Below are 23,467 nucleotides of genomic sequence, written 5' to 3'. Positions count from 1 at the left end.
TTCCATATCATACATCCTCGATAGATATGTCAATGGTTCATAGCCTTTACACTGTGCCACTTGGATCGAGAATTGGTTGAGATATTCATGATATTTTACATTAACATTTTTGTATCGGGTCTAATTCAAATTGAGTTACTGAAAACAACTTTCACTTTGCTTACTCGATTGTTTGTAATAAACTTAATTCAATCAAAGTTATGAAAATTTTACTTTAGAGCTGAATAAATATTGTGTTTATGTCTAAAATTATATCGTTGCATTCATTCTGTAAATTTATATTGTGCATATATAAGAGACCTAGTAAAGTATGCAACTATGCATGTAAATTGGATAGGTAGATAGGGATGACTAAATTATAGGTCTCTGTAAAAACATTGGAGTGCATTTTGTCATCTTCTTGTTATCCTGCAATATGTACAGTATTAATGGAGAGTAGTTGGGAGATTAATATAAATGTAACCAGAAACCAAAGTTAAGCTTGCAATGTTTCGTTTTTTTTTTTTTTTCCTCTTTGCGCAATAGAAATGTCTCTATAAAAGCAAAATTTTCCTAGCAATACTATTTCATATTTCATAAATTAAGATGGGTTCAACACAACTAGGAGCCAAAGAACTCCATGCAGTCTGTCTCCCTTTCCCAGCACAAGGCCATGTTAACCCTATGATGCAATTAGCCAAGCTTCTGTATTCCAGGGGATTCCAGATAACCTTCGTCAACACCGAGTTCAACCACCGGCGTTTAATCCGGTCCAGAGGCTCTGATTCCGTCAAGGGACTACCGGACTTCCAATTTGCGACCATACCGGACGGGCTGCCACCTTCAGATAAAGATGCAACCCAAGATGTTCCAACTCTATGCGACTCCATCAGGAAAACATGTCTAGGCCCTTTCAAGGAGCTGGTGACTAAACGCAATTCCTCGTCTGAAGTGCCACATATTACTTGTATAGTTTCTGACGGGATCATGGGATTTGGGAGGGAAGTTGCTAAGGAAATGGGGATTCCTGGGGTTCAGCTTTGGACTTCTTCTGCTTGTGGCTTCATGGGGTACCTGCAATACGGCGAACTCGTCAAACGAGGCATTGTTCCATTCAAAGGTACTTCATTTCTTTCTGACAGCTGACTGTTGAGCTAAAGGGAAAATGGAAAAGAGATGTATATATAGCACCATGAATTATATAAAATCTAAACTCAAATGAAAGAACAATTTCAAATGTTTTTGTTTATGTTTATTAATTTATTTGGGTATTACATACTCTTACTCCAAGTGTATAGTCAGTATATATGACTTGTCATGTACTTTGATTTCTTTTTCTTTTTTTTTTTGGGTTGGAAACTTTTCCTTATCATGTCATACATGGAAGGTTGAGTGAAACAGATCTAGAGCCACTTGAGAACTAATCAACAGACAAGAAAACAGGCACTGTGGAAGAGGAAGAGGAAAAGAAAAGGATCGGAAAACAGCAGCTAGAGATAAACAAGCACCAGTAGAACGACAATATAACATCATTAACAGTTCTTATGTTTGAGATTTAGTGCATTAATGAACACATGATCGAGACTGAAAATGCAGTCGTGTCTTATCGGCACCATTACTACAATAATTCGTATCCTCTTAATCTAGTGCAGAACTGGATAGGCTTCTCTATATGAGGCTGGCCAATAAGGTTCATTAATTTGCAGCGCTGGATATATAGTCATATTTGGGCATTTGTCGATCATGTAAAATGAGTAGATCGTATTGGCCGGCTCTAGATAGGATAGTCCTAAGTTTTGCTCCTTATTCTTGGCTGGCTTTCAATTAAAGCAAGCTGTTCTCACTCATATTATCATCTTTGCATGTACCTATTACTTTAGTATTCTAAAATAATAAAATATAAGTTTTACGACTGAAAACTAAGCTGAGAGTATGAATGGTAACTGTCTTGAATTTAGATATCTGTTATCCAAATTTACTATTATATTTAAACGTAAAACATCAACAGTGTCTAATCATTTTTGCCTTACATTTCGATCAGATGAAAGTTTCATGCAAGATGGTACACTCGATGAGCCAATTGATTGGATCCCAGGCATGAGGAATATGAGGCTCAAGGACATCCCTAGCTTTATCAGAGTCACTAATGTCAATGATATAATGTTCGACTACTTGAGATCTGAAGCACAACACTGCTTGAAATCCTCTGCAATCATCTTCAACACGTTTGACGAATTGGAGCATGAAGTGTTAGAAGAAATCTCAGCCATGTTTCCCAACATTTACACAATAGGTCCACTTGCTTTGCTTGGTAGGCATGGGCCCGAAAGCAATTTGGTCAAGTCCCTAAGCTCAGGCTTATGGAAAGAAGACGCAAAATGCATCGAATGGCTTGACAAACAGAAACCTGATTCGGTTGTGTATGTGAATTATGGGAGCATAGCTATGATGACAGACCAACATTTGAAAGAATTTGCATGGGGACTTGCAAATAGCAAGCACCATTTTTTGTGGATTGTCAGGCCTGATGTTGTAAAAGGTGATTCGGTAGTTTTACCCGAAGAATTTTTTGAGGAGATAAAGGATAGGGGTTACGTAACAAGTTGGTGCCCACAGGAGCAAGTGCTAGCACATCCATCAGTTGGGGTTTTTCTAACACATTGTGGTTGGAATTCTACGATTGAAACTATATCGGAGGGAGTGCCTGTACTTTGCTGGCCTTTCCGTTCTGAGCAACTTACAAATTGCCGTTTCCTGTGTACTGATTGGGGAATTGGTATGGAGGTAAACAATGATGTTAAGTGCAATGACATTGAAGCACTTGTTAAGGAAATGCTGGAAGGGGAGAAAGGCATGAAGATGAGGCGAAAGGCAGAGGAATGGAAGAAGAAAGCAATAGCAGCTACTGACACTGGAGGATCATCGTACAATAATTTTGAGAGACTGATTAAGGTGGCTCTTCAATAAGGAAAAAAATCCCTTGTGTCTATGAACTATCAGATCAGGGATTATTTTATTTTCATGCATAGCATTTTCTTTTTAAGTCATATTTGGCTCGGATCTTAATTGTTTGTCAAGATGGGATAGCCTTATAATGAGAAAAGAGCTAAAATCTATTTAGTCCTTGTAATTTGTCTCCAACATCATTTCAGTCCCTGACATTTCAATTTCATCCAAAAATTCCCTAATATATCTCAATTTCCCTCCAATAGGTCCCATCTGTCCAATTATGCTGTTAAGGGCTAAATACTTATTACTACCCTATGGTTTGAGTCTAAAATCAATTCAATCCCTGAACTTCTAATTTAAGAAAAAAACACCCATGCACTTTCAATTTTGATCCAATCAGTCCAATCCGTTAGTCTTCCATTAAGTGAGTCCATTAACTTGCTGACCTATGGCTTATGTGAGGCTTATATTTTATGAAATACGGTGATGAGATGACATGTCTAGTCAACTTAGAAGTTTGTCCCACTATTAGAAATCTATCAAATAAAAAAAATTCAACAAATAATTTAACCATAACTTGAACCAATTTATTTAAAGCTTTCTTCTTTATGTCAGAACTGCAATGCAACGAATATGCAGAATCTAAGGAGTGGCTGTTGCCCAGTACTCTCACTTGTCTCAAGATCTACCTTCTGATTTGTGAGACCATCGATGGTGCCAAGTGGTTCGGCCATCTCAACTCTCTTGAAAAATTGGTCATTGTGGTTGCTCTGCGCTCCAGTGCTTTCCAGATATACACAATTCTCTTAAATTCTTGAAAATTAGGAATTGGTTCTATACAATGATGTTAGAGTTAAACAACATTTTGACATCCAAGCACGGGCTTGTATTTGAATCCTCATATATAATCACGTGTGCATTTTAGATTCTCAAATGACATTGAGATATAATCTCAAGCCACAAAGTTCCTCACCTATTCGTCTCCTCTGTGAGGTCTAATTTGATATGATTTTCCTTTCAAGTTTTGGAGCAGTGTCTTGTTGTTCTACATGGTTAGGTCAATAAGATTATACTGATCTATTGCCAGAGCCCATTGTACCTGTTCCCCCTACAGATTTGAGTTTAGGATCATGCAGAAAACTTTATTAGCTCAAAATGTATCATACTCTATTTTTCCTGTCTTGAATCTTCTTCTTCTTTTTACATGGTCTGTATATATAGTTATGAAAGCACACATGGCAACTTTCCTCCATCGGAAATGAGCCTCAACTAGGAATGGTTCCGACTCCTACATACTCTATGACATCATGTCTTCTAGAATAATCAACATATAAAGGGAGAATCTACATAACAACAGCATCCGAATGACAATTGATCATTAATCCCTGAATTATACTTAGAAAGCTGGGTAATGTATCCTCTGCCTGCCCTATTTTTAATATGCAACATCTCAGTATGGCAACACATTCAAAAAAAAAATTCAGACTTTTTAAGTAGTATTGAAGGATAATTGACTTTAGTGTGCCTTGTCAAACTAGAATTACTTTCTGTAATTGTAATAGGAGAGAATATTCTAGATTCCTATTTCTAGTTAGAATAAGAATCCTTGTACTCTAAGATTATGTGCCTGTAATCCCTATATATAGGGCTCCTATTATCAATGAAAGACACATCAATTTCTCCCTACAATCTTCTCTACAACCTTTATTCTTAAACACGTTATCAGCATGAGGCCTAACCTTGAAATCAAAATCCGAATTCTCAAGAAAATCCTCCACCGGTTAGCCTCGCCATTAGCCTCACTACTAGACTCGCCTCGGTTAGCCTCACCTCACAGTCCCGTTGCCTCGCTTCGACAAGCATCTTCACGCCTACTCCAACACGCACGTGATTCAAATTTCAAGCTTCGAACAACAAGTTTTTATAAATGTTCCTGCTTTATTTAAATTCTCGTTGTTTTCTTTCTCAGGGACTTCCAAAATTCCTTCTTCATCTCACCTTTCTTATAACGCGGGTTCGATTCATAAAAGAGGAACCATGGGGAGTTCACGCCATAATACGAACTAAAAGCGTTACTAAGAAAGTTCGTGAGCATTGAAATTGACCATTCAAATATCATTGTTTCGGTCTAGTCCTAACTTCTTGGAAATCAATTTCTTGGTAGCAAAGAGGCTTGAAAATCTTATATTAGTTGTCGTTGAAGTTTTTACTCTAAAACTAATTTACTCTCCTTTTCTTTTCAGGATGTCAAATGAAAATGCACAAAAGCTCGACTTTCCTAAGTTTGACTCTTCAGGCATAGGTTACGTAGTTGGGTAATCGATGTTGAGAACCATCTCACTGCGAAAAGGATCTTGCTCATCATTCAAGCACTGAATCCAGATGTTATACTCGAGCCAACGCCAACTAGGAAAGCTCAAGCTCTCATCTTGATGCGACGTCACATGGAAGGATCCTTCCTATTAGAATACATGTCGATCAATGATCCGAGAGCTCTATGTTTGCAATAGAAGAGCGCTTTGGTAATGTCCAAGATTCTCTCCTCCCTGACTTGAAAGTGAAGTGGAATGACCTACACTTCTCTAACGTCAAGTCTGTTTCTAAATACAATTCAGAGGCTCGGCGCATCAAGTTGATGTTGGGTTTTGTGGAGTAAATCTCACAGAAGATGAGCTAATTGAGAAAACTCTCTCTATCTTCCCCATCTCAGCACTCTTGGTATCTAAGCAATACAGAGGTGAGTACAATTCTGGACAAATCATAAGGTTTCATCAGCTAATCAATGTTATGTCTGTGGCTGAGAAACATGATAACATACTCCTGAAGAATTATAATTTAAGGCCCGTTGGAACTAAGAGCGTTCATGAGGTGAAATATTATAATGCACCCAAAAGAGAGCGCAAGGAGCGGAACCCTAAAGTTAAGGGACAACAAAATGGACGTATGGGTCCATATAACCACCCTACAAAAGAAGGTAACCACCAAAATGAGGTGCGGACACGTGGCAACACAAGCCAACGTGTGAGAGGGGGTGTTGTTAAATTTTAATTAAAACTCGCAAGCGCACGAATCGTCGTTAGTATAGTGTGCAAGTACGAGGTCGTTCCAACTGAGGATTGATAATTAATTTAAACCCTAACTCAATTAATCCAAACACAGAATCACAATGAACAATTAAGATAAAGAAAGTATTGTTTTGAGGTTTTCGAATAAAGAAATAATGTGAAACAAACAAACAAACAAAATAAAGTTTATAAGTTGAAAAGCAAAGATGATAAAACCTAGGGTTTCGGAATCAACCACTAACAATCCTATTTATGTTTCGATGCAATTAACAAATTCTTTTGTTTCTTTTGATGACGATTCTTGTATCTAAGTCCAGGTATGGCACTTAGACCATAGTTTTCCTTAAGTGTATGATTCTCTCTAGGTATGGCAGAGGTTGTATATCCTAACATGTAGTTTATCTAGGTACGGCATAAATTTAACACATAGGACTCATTACGTTCTAGAAAACAAGTGAATCATGCAAACCGTTACTTCAGGTACGATAATAATGTAATTCACAACTCTTAATCACAAGAAGCTAATTTGAATTATATTGCAGGTACGCCTCAAATTCGTCTTCTAATTACTATATGCAAAGCCCTAAGGTGAGCAATCGAAGAACTTAAACATAAAGCATCAATTCAAATAGTGACTACGAATTCATCATAAGGAAACTATAAATCAATCAATAAGTCATCAAAGTACATAAAAAATCATGCTAAGGCATCATCCTAACCCTTGAAAAAGGTTTAGCAAAATATAACTAAATAAAACATAGGAAAAACATAAAAAGAATGGAAGGGAAAAAGAAGGGGAAAGATGGATGAGTCGTCTCTGCTCCTCAGGCGTCTACATTGTGCTCCCGAGACTTCTCCTCTTATGAAATTTGTGCTCCTTTATATAGGGAAGATTTTCTACACATCTTTGGCTTCATGTTTCCTTGTAAAACTTGGGTTTAGATTCCTTTCTTCATTTGAAATGGGAAAACTTTGAAACATCTCTTGTAGAAGTAGGAATAAGTTCATCATTGAATCTTCATCTCAATTAACTTCCTTGAAACATTAGGATTGACAATCTTGTGCCATAAAACTTGAGTTCTCCACGAATGGTTGTAAATTCCCGAGCAGATTTCCTGTTATGACCTATCTTCAATCAAATAATCATAACTTTCTCCAGAAGTATTGAAATCAAGATCCGTAAAATTCAACAGAAAATAGACATCCTTAGCTTTCTAATGATATAAGGCTCATTGTCTGATTCAATCTGGATAACTCCCAGTAATTCGGAGAAGTTAGGAGTTCTGCACAGACAGATTCCCAGTTTCAGATTGCACATTGCCTTTCAATCCTACTTAGCTCATTTTAGCTTCTTTTCTTCTTTCTATGGAACAAACCTATAAAAAAACTAGAACAAGTAAATGAATCATAAATAAGGAGAGCTAAACATAAAAACCAAGATTAAGAGGCATAGAAATATAGGATAATATGAGCACATCAGGGGGGCACTGCGCCGCCGGCCGTGGTGCAACGCCACTGGCCATAGGGGAGACCTCAACGTCCAACAGGGATGCCAAAATTTCCCACGTGCATAAGCTGCACCTCAATCAAAGGGAGGCAACCACAACGACGTATATCATAGATGCAGATCTAGTGAGCACTGGTTTAAACAATGCATTGCAAGCAACAAGTTAGCTGCAGAATACAAGGCATATAGGGACTTGAGAGAGAAAGAAGCCTATCTCTCAGCTGAAAGAGAAGATGGAGATGACAATGACGTCAATCTCACAATAGCAGATATCAAATTTGGCAAAGACAAGCACATGGATGCCACAGATTTGATTAAATAGTCTTTATTTTTCCACGAATTTTATGTAATGGCATTAGCCTTAAATCAATAAATGATGATAGTTTTTAACTCTTTCTTGACTAGGCCTATCCAATTAATTGTGATGCCAAGAAAATGTTTGATATGAGAGAACAGTTTTACAAGTGAGCATTGTTCCACCAAAATCTCGCCTTACCTTACCTGGTCATTACCAAATTGGAGTTACCGAAAGGATTGAGTAATTATATTTGTCTAAGTTTGATTTTATTATTTTGGATTAGATTTTCGTTAAGAAACTTTGATGTAATCATTGGCTATTATTAATAAAGTATTGATTTATTTTATTGAATGTCTTGAACATATTTTAATTTTGTACTTTTTTATTTTTAGGTATGTTTCCTGAAGAGGTAGAATGCCTCGCAGAAAGTGCCACTATGCACACTATACTTCGAGATAGGCAATTATTCCTTGAGATGATGCCTACTCAATCTTCACTGACTACGATTGCAGGGTCATCTAAATTGATTCCTGGCCGAGGACCAGCTCAATTCTTGTTGCCAAATGGCACAATCATTAATGTCATCGAAGCTCTCTATGCTGCTAGGGCTGGAAGAACCCTTTGATTAAAGATATTAGAGCTAATGGTTTTCATGTGGAAACACATTGTGAGAATAGACAAGAGTTCCTTTGCATTACCTCTAATGGCTAAGGACGAAAACGAGTATTAGAGAAACTTATGTCTCGCTCTAGTGGGTTATATGTAACCACTATTCTAGTAATTGAATTCAACAATGTAATAAGGGATGATCTTTGGGATTCTGACACATATAAGCTTTGGCATGATCGTTTGAGACATCCAGGTCGTGACATGATGATCCATATATTAAACACTTCACACGGGCATCCTTTCTTCAAAATGAAGAGAAGTAAGAATCCAAAATTGATTCAAGGAGAGAAAGGGACGCCGCCATGTCACATGGCTCCACTGCCGTCCACACCGGGCCGGCTAATGCCGGCGCCGCCTACTATTGTATACATGAACTAGGTATAGATATATCTAATTTGTCTTACTATTGTGAATTTAGATAGGATTTCAATAGAAGCCTTTCCATTTTGTTTGTAATTGTGAATTGAATATTGGTTGGTTGTATCATTAACTATTTCTTTATTTTATTTTTTTGGCGCGAGGAACTTATCATGAATCCATTGATTTTTTCCGCTTCAGTTATTGCTGCTGGATTGGCCGTTGGACTTGCTTCTATTGGACCTAGGGTTGTTTAAGGTACTGCTGCAGGACAGGCTGTAGAAGGGATCGCGAGATAACCCGAGGCGGAAGGAAAAATACAGGTACTTTGTTGCTTAGTCTAGCTTTCATGGAAGCTTTAACAATTTATGGGCTAGTTGCAGCATTGCCTTTTTTATTTGCGAATCCTTTTGTTTAATCCTAAAAACACATATTTTTGTTTATTTCCATGGATTTGCTATTCTTTTTGTTTGGACCCAAAATGAGCATTTTGGCCTGATAAGGCATGTCTTGGAGAAATTGAGCCTATGTTAGTGGCTCAAGCTATATATTGTCGACAAGTTCAAAATATATTATTTAGAGGCTAAATAAAACCTACTATGGATGATTATGCGAGCTGCAAGAAAAGGAAATGATGGAAGCATGGAAATAAAAAGTCAACTTTAGCATATTTTCCTACTTCGGCTAGGAGAAATCGAGCTAAACAAGGAAGGAAGGGCGGCAGACTAACCAAACGAAATCCAAATGAGCTAAAACTTTCTAGATTAATTCTAGACATCCCAAGGATAATTTATTATGAAGAGTGTCAGAGCTAGTTTTGAGTGGAAAATCAGTCCAATTTTCTATATAAGCAAAACTGGAAAACTGGACCTGTAAGGAGTCCAGCGGCGTTTCCGGCCCAACCACATGGAATTAAGCTCTGAAATTTCACCACAATGATCTAAACTCATTATGGATCATTTGAAATGAAGAAGTCGAAGGCCCATTCTGATTTCTTGGTGGAGATATAACTGAAGGAATAAAAGAGCAGAAAGTGACTCAAACCTAACAATTCCATTAGTGTTTAAGTGCTTAAACCTAACAATTTCATTAGTGTTTAAGTGCTCAAACCTAACCCATCATGATTTGTTTAAGGCCAACCACTATGGCTTGGTAGCCTATAAATAGAGGATACAACAAGTAAGGATTGACAACACAATTCAACAACAATCTCTAAGATTATCTAAGCCTCTCTAGAGCAACCCCTCTCTAAGAGCAACTCCTCTCCTTCTCTTACCGGTGATCACACTCCAGTCCTAGAATCCTCAAGTGCCAACTGTCAGTGCCACCAAACCCTCTGTCAACGTGCTTCGGTCCTGGTCTCCCAGAGAGCCGACTGTAGTACCGCGACCACAACGGTTACGGAACCAGCCAAGCAAGGGTAACGCCCTCGCAAACCAGCCAAGCTAAAGTCAAGCTTTAGCAAGTTCTTCCCACTTCCCGGTGATTTTCGCTCTGCTCGATCTACGATGACGAGTATCGATTGTGTGATATTGAAGAAACTAAGCAAAAGTCCTCATCATGAGGCACAAAGACCCCTGCGACGAGGCTGGTGCTCTCCTCGTCTACAATCACTTGAAAGAAGTCAGGTCAAGGGACATCCCTGATGACCGCACCCGACGGTGCTGGCACGCCCGCGCGCATAAAAGAGATTGTTGACCAGCTACAGCAAAACTGGAGCCAAACACTTTTTTTTTCAAATTATTTTAATATTTAAATCCTACAATTAAATTATTTAGGAACAACAACCTACGAAAATCGCTGGTGAGTATGAGGAACCAACTCACTTTTTCCTTTACCTTCTTAGTCCAATAGATGAACTTTTTTTAGGAAGTATTGCAATTGTAACAAACGAGGTATTTCGCAACTGACCTGTATAAGACCTGGTACCTAATTGAAATCAAATAAGTATTAGGCTTAATTGAAAATTTCCAATTGAAAAAAAAATCCATTCAAATCCATTTTTAAATAAAGCATGGCATTGATGCCAATATTGCTGCCTTACTCCTCTTTCTACTTCTCAAGACAATTGTGACTTTGTGGCTCAACCAAAATCCTCATTGGTTGCTTCTAAGGCCCACTTTTCGTTTTGGAAAGCTTGCTCTTTAGTTCGGAATGTATGTGGATTGGATCCATAATTATGCATGCTCAAAGCAATTATGGTTTGAAGTCTACCACAGATGAGCCTACGAGCATTTATTAGGATAATGTTGTTTGTTTTGAACAAATGAAGCAAGACTACATCAAAGGCGATAACACCAAGCATAATCAGCAACAACAGACTCTTCTCAAGATCAAAATGAACTAGGTTCAATCTGAAGACAGTGTGGCAGACTTGTTCACTAAGTCATAGCCTAAATCCACTATTGAGAAATATGTTGGTAGCATCGTTTGTGGAAGTTATCTGAACTCCCATGATCGTAGTCATCAGGAGGAGATGCAGACATTAGAGAGAGATGTCTACATGTATGATCTCGAAACATGAAGGGTGTGTTGTACTATTTTTCTCCTTCGATCAAGGTTATTTTTGTCTCACTGGATTTTTGTTACTCGACAAGGTTTTTAACAAGGCAACGAGAAGAGCACCACGTTTGAGCGACACAAGGGGGAATGTTTAAAGACATCTAATTTATGTATCTGACCCAATCTTTAGTGACTTGTCCAAGTTGTAATAGGGTTAGTCTTACAGATATCTTTAGAGATATTCTAATCATTGTACGATTCAGTTTCCTTATAAAACTTATATTCTCTGCTTGTAATCCTGTAGATAAAGAGGTTCCTATTATCAATGAGAAATTACAGATTATTCTCTTCAAATTTCTAATTTCCTAAAACACAAATAAATTTGTACCCAAAAAAAAAAAACATATAAATTATAGCACACGTGGCCCTAAACTTTTGTGGCCTAAACATTTGCTAGGTGGCCACGTACATGCCCACCAACCTTAATTGCATATCCTGATCGAATGCATAAGAAAGGAGAACTGATGCAACTAACCATATTATATCTGTGCTTGGAGTTATGAGTTGCTGGCTTGCTGTTGAACAAAGATTTACAATTAGCGTCACCTCAAGAACCATTTTAATAATGTCATCATCAATTAGCTATTGAAGTTTTTGATGGACACAACAATCAACAATATCCTTCAAGCTCACAACAATTTACAATTAGTTGTTGAATTTTTTGACCACCAAACCAACAATTTGTCAGTCCGCACTGGCTGAATGGTTTCTTGCAATATCCTTCAAGTTAGCAGGAGCCTTGAAGCTCACAACAAAAAGAGGCATAATGTGAGAGTTCATATGATATTATCTTTTGGGATTCATAAAACTATCCACATCATAATCAAACTCCTTGGAACTGAGATTAACTTTCTTCGAACCAGGAGCTTCCCCAATATGACTCTCCTCAGCCCATTCTTATCCGGATTTGATGATATTGCACAATCAAAAGAATAGTTATTAGCAAGCAATTGAACTCCAACATTACGAGACCCGGGCTCTGCCTTGGCCGATTCCATACCCATGGTCAACTTCTTCTTTGTAAACTCATACTCTATAACATTTTATTCGAACCTAAACAATCTCATCCAATTGAAAACCTCGAACAGATCCGAAACAACGAAGGCGGAGGAGCTCGATTCAGAGCAATCCAACTAGGAATCATGGCTATTTTTGTCGTCATCAACAATCATGGAGGCTTGATTTATTTGTTTGATCTGTGCCATCTGGAATCTACTAGAATCGAATCAAATCGATTTGAATTTGAAATCAACGAGAATCGAGTTTTCGAGAAGGTGTGGAGATTTGGGATTATGGTCTATCTAAATGTACCCAGCAAATTTTTTTAAACCAGCAAAATTATAAAATTTCTCTAACTACGCCTAGCAAATATCCAATAATACCCTTGTTAATTAAACCCAACAAAACCCAAACACCCAACAAAACCAATATTGAGCAAAAACTCCTTTGTTCGTCTGAAATGATCGAACTCAGATCTTTGAATACCCAACACCTCAATCTAGCTGGTTGCAGATATGAGAATATATATAAATCCTCTGACATATCTGTTTGAGCCCAAAAGTAATTTTGGCAGGATCCTTTAGTGGATTTAGCGTAGCGAGCCGATACCTGCGGCCCAAAAATAAGCCTACTTGGGTTTGGGTTACAGCTTCGCTCATTCCGTAATCCATAAGGAAAACGAAACCTTATTGGAGTCAAGTAGCAGAGATTGAATAGGGAACTTCAATCAATAATCCTTCTGTAGCAAGGAACAGTCGAAGACCTGGGTATAAATACTAGGATTCGAGGACATAACACGGACCTCTCTCGAATCAACTAATCCCAGTGATTACAAAGCCTCCCTGGAGCAAACCTTCAACCACGTTGAAACCCGGCGACCGTGCTTCCAGTCCTAGTCTCCTCGCGAGCCGACTGTCAGTACTACTGCCACCGATACAACCAGCGAAGCAAGGGTAACTCCCTCGCAACCCAGCGAAGCTAAAGTCACGCTTTAGCAAAACCCGTGCTTTCTCACAACTTCCCAGTGATTGCTCTGCTTAGTCTACAATACTAAGTATCGATACGGTGAACGCGAAGAGATCACACCCAAAGTCCTTATCCGTAAGGCAAAAGTCCTTTCCAGAAAGGCTAGAGAAGAACCCTGTGATGAGGTTGGTGCTCTCCTCGTCCACAGCGCTTGAAGAAGAAGTCAGGTCAAGGGACTGCCCCGACGACTGCACCCCGCGGTGCTGGCACGCCTGAGCAATCACTCGCTCAAAAGAGACAGTTTGTACCCCTACCCGATTTTCGCGTCAAACAATATCTCCATCTGTCCATTATAGCAAGTATTAAATCTTGAATAATCAGCACGAACAAAGTTCTTTCAAAAAACTTAAGAGAAACTAAATACAGTTCGTATACACAAAATTTAACGCTCATTCATCACATGAAATATGACTTTTGTGTTACTATTACTATCCAATATGAAAACACGAACATAAATGCTATCAAAATTATCAGAATAATAGTAAGATAAAAAAACGTAGAACTACCACCCCCCCCCCCCCCCCCCCCAACAAACCAGCAAAATTATAAAATTTCTCTAACTACGCCTGCAAATATCCAATAATAAACTTGTTAATTAAACCCAGCAAAACCCAAACACCCAACAAAACCATTATTGAGCAAAAACTCCTTTGTTCGTCTGAAATGATCGAACTCAGATCTTTGAATACCCAACACCTCAATCTAGTTGGTTGCAGATATGAGAATATATATAAATCCTCTGACATATCTCCATCTGTCCATTATAGCAAGTATTAAATCTTGAATAATCAACACGAACAAAGTTCTTTCGAAAAACTTAGAGAAACTAAATACAGTTCGTATACACAAAATTTAACACTCATTCATCACATGAAATATGACTTTTGTGTTACTATTACTATCCAATATGAAAACACGAACATAAATGTTATCAAAATTATCAGAATAATAGTAAGATGAAAAATGTAGAACTACCCCCCCCCCAAATAAGATGTATCTGGCAATTTTGGTGGCATTTGAGCAATACCCACCTCCTCTCTGATTTTAGAAACTTTACTTTTCAAATTAAGGACTTCATTGATATGCCACAACATAGCTACAAGTTTTCTCCCTGAGACTGACATAACTTCCTTCCCTTTCCCGTCGTCCTTGGAATGTTGTTGACCCTTATGCATCTACGCCATGGTGACGCAACTGGGTGGCTATCTGGAGCTTATTGACCAAAACAAATAATGCTTATTTGGTTGTTAACAACTAATCGAAGTGCGATTGAATTCTATGCAATTGCAAAGTTTTTTTTATGTCGAATGATAAAGCGACTTCAGTTCCCTGAATGCAATGAACTGCTAGGTTTAAATTTTATGGTTCATTTTGTTATTATCTTAATTTACCATAAGTTTTATCGTCATTTCTTATAAGGGCATAATTGTTTTTTCATGCAAAATTGATTTGTTGGGTGTATATAGATGGGTACATGTAGAAAGCCCCTTACCAGAACTTTAACCAGCATTTCACCCTTTGCATGTTACGTTACTACCCTTAGGTTTTTACAGCAACGTCTATCTTTTTTACTATAACGTTGGTTATCTCAGTATTCAAATTCCGTGGACAGGAGCCAACCACGAGTATTGGGCCCACAAGGGCGTACCCTACACCTGGCGTACTCCAGATGCACCCCTATTTAATTATAGATGAATATTTATCCTAATTCTAGAGATTTTTTTCCCACTTACCCCATTTAGTGTTTTTAATTCCCCCTTATTACCTATAAAGACTCTAATAAGGTGTTCCCCAATACCCAATTACGTTTTTTTTTTTCTAAACTATTTTACCTTCACCCCTTTGCTAGAGAGATAAAATATAAGAGAGAGAAACCATAGGAGACTTCGCCGGATTCTCATCACCAGCCGCAGGACTCCGATCACCTGCAGCCAGATTTCGATCATTGGCAGCCGAATTCCAACCAACGATTGCCGGATTCTGGTCACTAGTCGCGGGACTCTGGTCACCAAATAGATTTGTATTTTTCCTAAATAGATATGTATTACCCCCCAAATAGGTTTATTGGGGGCAATAGAGGTTTATGAAACCTCGCCGAAAGTCCCTAAAGAGGTTGTCAGATATGTCATATGGGGCCGGAGAGGTTTATCCCCCCCCCCCCCCCCAATAGTCTTATATTGTCCTCCAATAGACTTTTCGGTCCCCGGAATGGGAACTAATCTCCTTAAAATTAGACAAATAAAACTTTGATTAAGGAAAAAAAACGAAGAGATTACATCAATTCAAAACATTTATTACTCCCCAATAGACCTTTCTTGCCCACATATTTTTTTTTCCTTTCCTTCTGGGCATCTGCCCCATTTTGCCAAAAGAAAAAAATAAATAAAATTTGGGCACCTAGAAAATGATCTGGGCACCCACATCCTCTTATCCCTTCTTTCCGGTTGCCAACCACGCAGGCGCACCCGTGCAACTTTAGCTTGTTGTTACAGCCCGCCAACATGTTGACGACGACGTACAAGAAGAAGAAGGAGATGATGATCCAGCCGAGTATTACGCTGAATTGGATCTTGTCGGAGAATAATTGAAAGAGGCAGAGGGAAACATAGAGGAGGAAGGGGCCGGACATGTCGGACTCCTTGTGGAGGTCTAGGTTGACCCGGAAGAGGTGGAGAATGGACTTAGTCTTTCGCCAGATTTGATCGGAGTGAATACTGAGCTCGTCGAGAAGAGGCTCCTCGTCTTTAAAGCCGGAGCCTCCGTCGTGGAGAGAGTCGGGCTCGGTGGCTTCGGGTTCGAAGATTTATTTAGTTGTAATCGAAGACGAATACGATTAGGACTGTGATTTTGGGATTTGATCAAGAACTCATTGGAAAACTGGAAGAGAGAGAGAGAGAGAGAGTCATCGAGAACTCGCTAGAAAATGGGAAAAGGAATAGAGAGAGAGAGAGAGAGAGAGAGAGAAAGGAGGGGTGTGAATGTAATTCATTAATTAAGTCGAGGGCAACAAATATTTTTAATTCATTTGAGTACTTTAGGTCAAATACCTAATATAATTGTGATTACAGCTTTTTAGTCGTAAAATACTGTAAGGACTAAGGCCATCTCCAGTAAGGGAGGGCTATATTGGGGTCAGGGCTATAATTTAGCCCCCATAAATGTTATTATTTATTCATGAACAAATGAACTATATCCAGTAAAGGAGGGCTAAATTTTAGCCCTATCAAGTATTTTATGATTTTACATTATGTTTTTTAATTTTTATGATTTTATTTTATTTTAATAATAGGGATAATGATAAAAAAGGTCATTTTGAAGTGCCTTATTATAATTCAAACACCACAAATGTCTCCATGATAATTAAGGTCACGTGTTCACAACCTACCACTATAGTTCAATTTAATTACAAAACTGCCACCGTCAGTTTTCTTTGGCAGTTTACGGCCGGTAAAGTAAAACGCCACTATTGTTCATCTTCTCCATATCATTTCGGGATTTCAAACGTCAAAAAATCACTCAACCCTACTCCGAAACAGAGAATTCTTAATCCTCTTCATCTCCGGCTGCCACATTCTGAGACACATACATTCTCCGACGACTGTTTTGCTCAACGGTGAAGCAGCGCCGACTGTGCAAAAGTACTTCACAGAAAAAGCCCCAAATTTTAGGGATTTGAAGAATTGCAGAACTCATATCGTCTACCTCGACCGGGTAATCTTTCAGCCTCGATTCTCAGAAACTTCTCTTACTTAATTTCGAGTCATTGAGATAGTGTTTAGTTTTGAAATTATAAGTCGAATATGATTTATAATTATTTCTGCATTTGATTCTGAAACAAAACAATTCGATTCCAAGTTTTGGTTTGGTTTGAGTGAAGATTTAAAGATTTTTTGAGTGGAGATGATCAGTGACTGTCTTAAAAATTAAGTTTGATGCTGTAACATAGCCAGTGACATAGGCTACTGAGTGGGTATCATTTCATTTTGGAGTGGCTCTGTTTCCATTTTGGTGTGATTTGATACATAGTCATTACCATTTATGTGGAGATAATGACTGTGTGTGATGCTGTTTAGGCTTTAGGCTTTACTTGAATGGAAATTCTGCATGTAACTTACATGTATATGTTTGATGCTGTAACATAGCCAGTGACATAGCCATGCTGTAACATGGCCATGTAACTGGCCATGTAACTGCCCATGTGGCCATGTAACTTACATGCATGTAACTGGCCATGTAACTGGCCATGTAACTGGCCATGTAACTTACATGTAACTGGCCAAGTAACTGACTATGTATCTCGCCAAGTAACTGACTATGTAACTGCAAACTCAATGCTAACCTTCTTATTTTTTCAACAGAATTTAAACATCAGAAATGACAAGAACAAAAAGAAAAGAAAGGGAACCAAGTGATGATAACGAAGACTACCAAGAGGTGGAATTGGAAGATGAAGAAGACGATCAAACGATACACAGAAAGAAGAATTCGAAGAAGAGCTTGAAGAAATCAAAAAAAGGAGAGAGGAAGAATCAGAAGATGAAGAAGAAGAAGAAGAAAAAGAAGAACCATCACCGAAGAGATTGAAATCAAAAAAAAAAAGACAGGAAGAAACAGAAGAAGAAGAAGTAGAACAATCACCAAAGAAAGATTCTTCGAAAGTTATTAGCAAAAAACAGAAAGAAAAGAAGGTAAAAGATTCTGAAGAGCAAGAAGAAGTAGAAGAAAAACCTGAAGCAGCACCAAAGAGGAAAAAAAATGTGAAACCAGGACATGTGCAGTACAGGTGCACTTTAATAAGTGTCTTGAACACAATTAAAGATAACAAGCAGAATCTCAGTGCAAGAACATTAGATTTGCTCAGGCAGTCACCATTTGGAAATATTGTCGATGCATTCCATGGTGGATACATAGAGGAGAAGTCAGCCAAGAAATCTGATGATTTCATTACACTCCTCCTGCAGGCCTACGACCATGAAAATGACCTCTTCTTCTTTGGAAAGAAGAAATTCAGGATCTCGACAAGAGATATTTCAAAGATCCTAGGAATGCCAGAAAAAGGTGAGTTGGTCCCAAAGACTTCTGAGGGAGCATATCAGTCCGACTTTATCCAGCAGTTTTTTTCAAACACAGTGAGAATTAACAAGAGAGCCGTGGAGAAAGCTCTGCAAGATGCGCTCAAAGAGAATGCAACAACAGAGGAAGGGATTGAGAAGAAGGACAAAAATGTGGCAAGATTAATCTTGCTGGACTTGTTCATCAAGTTTCTGTTCCCAAATGCAGGAGGAACAATTTCATGGGACTACGTAAAAGCCTGCGAAAATTTGGATAAGATCGGATCTTATGACTGGGCAAGGGAAGTTGGAAGCTTCTTAAAAAAGTCTATAAAGACTTTGAAAAAGAAAAAGGAGTCAAGCAGCCCATATAGTAATACAGGGGGCTGTGTTCTGATAATACTGGTAAGTTACTGGTCAAGTCACTGATCAACTCAAACTGCATGTCATTCATCAAGTCACTATGACTAATTTTTTTTTTTTTTTTTGTGCAAGCAGTATTGGTTCTGCCAAAAGACTGGAAAAATCAAGCCAATATCTGGAAGGGAGAACGAAGATTATGGGATGAGAAAATGGGACATCCAGAAACTGATAAAGAATTGGCCAAGTTTTAACAGCTTGAAAAAAATAGAGGTATTTTCTTTTTTGTCAAAGTAGTTGTCACTGGACAAGTGACTGGCCAAGTAACTATCTTGGTTAAAAGTCACTGACTAAGTCACTGTCACACTACATGTCAATGGTCAAGTCACACTTCATGTCACTGGCCTTCATAACTGTTGTAAACATGTCATTGCTCATGTCACATAGCATGTCACTGACATATTGAATATGTTTCTTTCAGAAAATATTTGAAAACCTGAAGGAGGATAGAGAGGAATCAGAATCCGAGGAAGAGGAGAATAGATCAGATGAAGCAAAGACAGTTCCGGAAGGAGAGGAAAAAGGAGCTGATGATCAGAATTGTGAAAACGAAGAAGATAACCTAGAAGTTGAGGTGGCTGAACAGGAAACAGCTTCAGAAAAAAACAAATGGGAGAAAGAGCTTCAGAAAAAGGAGGAGGAGATAAGATATATGACTGCGGAGAAAGATAATTTGAAGAAAAAGCTGAACGAAAAGGAACAGGAACTAAGGAAAATCACAGAGGACTTGGTGAATCTGGAGGAACGAAATGCTACACTTGTGACCGAGAATTTCTGCCTTGCTTCATCGGTGAACGAGTTAGAGATAAAATTGAAGGAATTGGAGAAAATGTTGAGCCCAAAGACTCGCACCTCAACAGCAGCTCAGCAGCACAGCTCCCCACCTCCTAACTCAACAGAAGGAAAAAATGAATTAAATGGAGCTGCATCTAAGGCTGCTGAAAACACAAAAGAGAAAGATCAATTGACTGTTGAGGAAGGTCAGTCCCATGGGATCTGCACAGTCGAAGAATCTGCAGAAGCAGCATCTCAATCTCCACCTCACTGCACAGTGGCAGAAGAAACTAAATCTACGCCTCCATCACACAAGGAGTCACAGTTCCAGAGCCCCACATTCCACATGCTCACAGTGGCAGAAATGGAACAACAAGCTGACAAGTGGCAGATAGTGAAAAGTCCTATAGTTGAAGAAGCATTTCAACTTCGTACGTTGAGCATAGAGAAAGAGAAGAAGACACCAGAGCAGAGCCAAAAGGGAGAGTTAACAATGCACCTTACAGAGCAACATTCCGGTGAAACGGTATCATCAATGGGTCTCTACTCTTACGTTGTGAGATTAAAGAATAAGAGAAGAACACAGAAAAAGGACAACATTTACTGGTGGGGAGATGTGAAAGCAAAACGACAGAAGAAAGCAAAGGAGATTGAAGAGAGATTGAAAGATGCTGAAAAGAGAGAAAAAGAAAAGGAGATGAAGGCCTCACTGCCAGATGCTGAATGTAAAAAGCTAGAACAGATGGTAGCACAACAGAAGTTGGACGATTTACCAGAGGATGTTCTGGAAGCAATAAGAGAGATGGACACTGCAGAAAATGCACAAATCAATAAAGAGCCAGAAGAGAAAGAGCAACCTGCTGAGGTCGTACTCTGGGAGGAGAGCAAAGTATACAATTTTATGGACCAGGACACCAAGAGGAGAGTCCAGAAATACTGGCAAAATGCACCATCAGGGTAATACTTTAATTAAGTTAAATTTCTATTTTAAACTTATTGTCGCTGGCCAAGTCACTGTTTATGTAACTGACAAAGTAACTGGCCAAGTCACTGTCCATGTAAATGCGGAAGTCACTGGCCATGTGAAGTAACTGGCCAAGTCACTGTCCATGTAACTGACAAAGTAACTGGCCAAGTCACTGTCCATGGCCAAGTCACTGTCCATGTATATGGCGAAGTCACTGTCCATGGCCAAGTCACTGTCCATGTAACTGACAAAGTAACTGGCCAAGTCACTGTCCATGTATATGGCGGAAGTCACTGGCCAAGTGAAGTTACTGGCCAAGTCACTGTCCATGTAACTGACAAAGTAACTGGCCAAGTCAAGTCGCTGGCCAAGTCACTGTTTATGTAACTGACAAAGTAACTGGCCAAGTCACTGTCCATGTAAATGCGGAAGTCACTGGCCATGTGAAGACAATGGCCATGTGATTGTTAAATTACCAACATCACAAACTATGTTACTTACACTTCATTCTTTGCAGAGTATACTTCTGGGATGGAAGACGGTATGGTGCACAGGTTTCAAGACAGGATTTAAAAGACATAATCATGGATGAACCGATAGCAAGCAATTGCATCGAATGTTATGGAATTCTCTTGACTGATCAGTTGTTGGAGAAAGAATCACAAGGCTTGGATGTCCCAACTTTTATGAATCCCTTATGCTGGGTAAGTAGTGGAGCGATTATCAATCTAAAATCAAAGCAAATAATTCTTAATTGATAATAACTTGTCTTCTTTTTTTCTTACAAACAGCATTCTGCAGAAAATTTGACGGTGTATTATGTACATCTGTACCTCTGCGAACCACTATTTGAAAATCTGGCAAGATCCAACTATATATTCTTCCCAATCTCACATGAATCAGGATTTCATCATTCACTGCTCATTTTTGACAAGGAATTCAAGAAATGGTTCCACTCTGATTCAAAAAGACCAAAAAAATCATCAACTGGAAAATGCTTTCAAAATGTTCAAAAAATGGTATGAAACACTTTCGTCATACTAATTTCATATATTTAATTTAAGCAGAAAGAAAGCATATTATTGATTATGTCGCGATGTTGGAAATGCAGGTTGAAATGGTAGAACTTTGGATGACTGCCGTAAAAGAACAAGCAGATGACATGGTAGAACAAGGTTGCAGGATGAAATTTGATGAAAAGAACAGTTCAGAAGAACAACTGAAAATGATAGAAGTTCCATTGACTGAAACAGAGAGAGAAAGCATAAGGTGGATCAAGGATAACTACAAACGAAAAATGACAGTGACAGAACTCAAAGACAACCCTCAGCAAGGAGAAGATTCGTAAGTACACAGCTCTTTAAAAATGTCCATATAATCATTATAAAGTTCAAAATCATTTACTTCAATTTTTATATGATGAACAGATTGGATTGCGGACTTTTTGTAATGTACACAATGGAGAAAATTTCGAAAAAAGGGAAAGTTCCCAAGAAGCTCACAAAGGATGATATTTTGAAATTTAGAGCTCATGTGGTAAAGTCATTTGCAGAAAGTAGGAACAGCTGGAACTCACAACATAATGAAGTGTAGAAATTTGTTTAGGAAATAGGATAGCTTATATAGTTTTTTCGAATTGATTCATCATATATATCCATTCATTCGTTCAATCGGAATTTCCATTTTTTAATATTTTCTTGCAGATATTGCTTCAGTATATAAAATTTTGTTTGATATGATCTTCTGAAACGAATTCATATACTTAGGTAACTTTTAAAGTAAGTAAATGGCCAAGTAACTGTTTATGTAACTATCAAAGTAACTGGCCAAGTCACTGTCCATGTATATGGCGAAGTCACTGGCCAAGTCACTGTCCATGGCCAAGTCACTGTCCATGTAACTGACCAAGTCACTGTCCATATAAATGCTGAAAAAGTCACTGTCCATGTATATGGCGAAGTCACTGTCCATGGCCAAGTCACTGTCCATGTAACTGACAAAGTAACTGGCCAAGTCACTGTCCATATAAATGCTGAAAAAGTCACTGTCCATGTATATGGCGAAGTAACTGGCCAAGTCACTATCCATGTAACTGACAAAGTAACTGGCCAAGTCACTGTCCATTTAAATGCGGAAGTCACTGGCTAAGTTACAGAGAAACTGAATGTCACTGAAAATGGCGACCTGAATGTCACTGGCCAAGTCACTGTCCGTCTCAAGTAACTGGCAAAGTCACTGACAACGTAACTGCCAAAGTAACTAGCCAAGACACTGAACAAGTCACCAGCCATGATTTGGCAAAATAATTGTAAAAGGTAATGTCATGAGCAAATACATAAAGTAACTGGCCAAGTCACTGGCAAAGTAACTGACAAAGTCACTCACTAGCAAAAGACAAGACATTACCAAACTGATCTTTTTATTTTTAATTGCAGCGTGCCGCTGCACCGCGACTGCAGCATTCCGCTGCACAAAACAAACTGTAAAAAATTCATATCCTTACATGCATTATAAAGTAACTGCCCAAGTCACTGGCCAAGTAACTTAAAAAATAATGTCATGAGCCAATAAATAGAACAAGTAACTGTAAAAATTGAAGTCACTGCTTATGTCACTGTCTATGTTTCAAATTACCTATCCAACCCTTCAACTTCCATAAAACTGCCACTGGCAGTTATCTAACCCGAGGGCGACTATATCTCTTGGTTCATTTTACAATATCTTTTCACAATTTCAAAATTCAGGGAAACTGCTCAAAGATTTTCTCTCCGGCTAAAACAGCGGACAACGACTGAATTCCTCCACCGTCAACCGTGGGTAAGCAAAAGCGATTCACCGACTAAG

General features: G+C 38.5%; 2 protein-coding genes across 2 annotated transcripts; both read left to right on the top strand.

The window, feature by feature from the left end:
- Positions 1-567: 567 nt before the first annotated feature.
- LOC112182015 (linamarin synthase 2) lies at positions 568-3,176 on the top strand. The gene is made up of 2 exons (XM_024320446.2): positions 568-1,099; positions 2,021-3,176. Exons 1-2 carry the CDS (start codon positions 586-588, stop codon positions 2,944-2,946), a joined length of 1,440 nt encoding a protein of 479 aa, XP_024176214.1. The 5' UTR covers positions 568-585; the 3' UTR covers positions 2,947-3,176.
- Positions 3,177-18,456: 15,280 nt separating this feature from the next.
- Positions 18,457-20,617, top strand: LOC121053076 (golgin subfamily A member 6-like protein 1). Its single transcript, XM_040519441.1, has 4 exons — positions 18,457-18,867; positions 18,961-19,095; positions 19,304-20,182; positions 20,390-20,617. The coding sequence occupies exons 1-4, from the start codon at positions 18,457-18,459 to the stop codon at positions 20,615-20,617; spliced, it is 1,653 nt and encodes a 550-aa protein (XP_040375375.1).
- Positions 20,618-23,467: the final 2,850 nt, after the last annotated feature.

Source organism: Rosa chinensis, chromosome 1 (assembly GCF_002994745.2).
Source record: "Rosa chinensis cultivar Old Blush chromosome 1, RchiOBHm-V2, whole genome shotgun sequence".
Taxonomy (NCBI): Eukaryota; Viridiplantae; Streptophyta; class Magnoliopsida; order Rosales; family Rosaceae; genus Rosa; species Rosa chinensis.
Note: the sequence above shows the minus strand (reverse complement) of the source record. Positions and strands in the feature narration are given on the sequence as shown.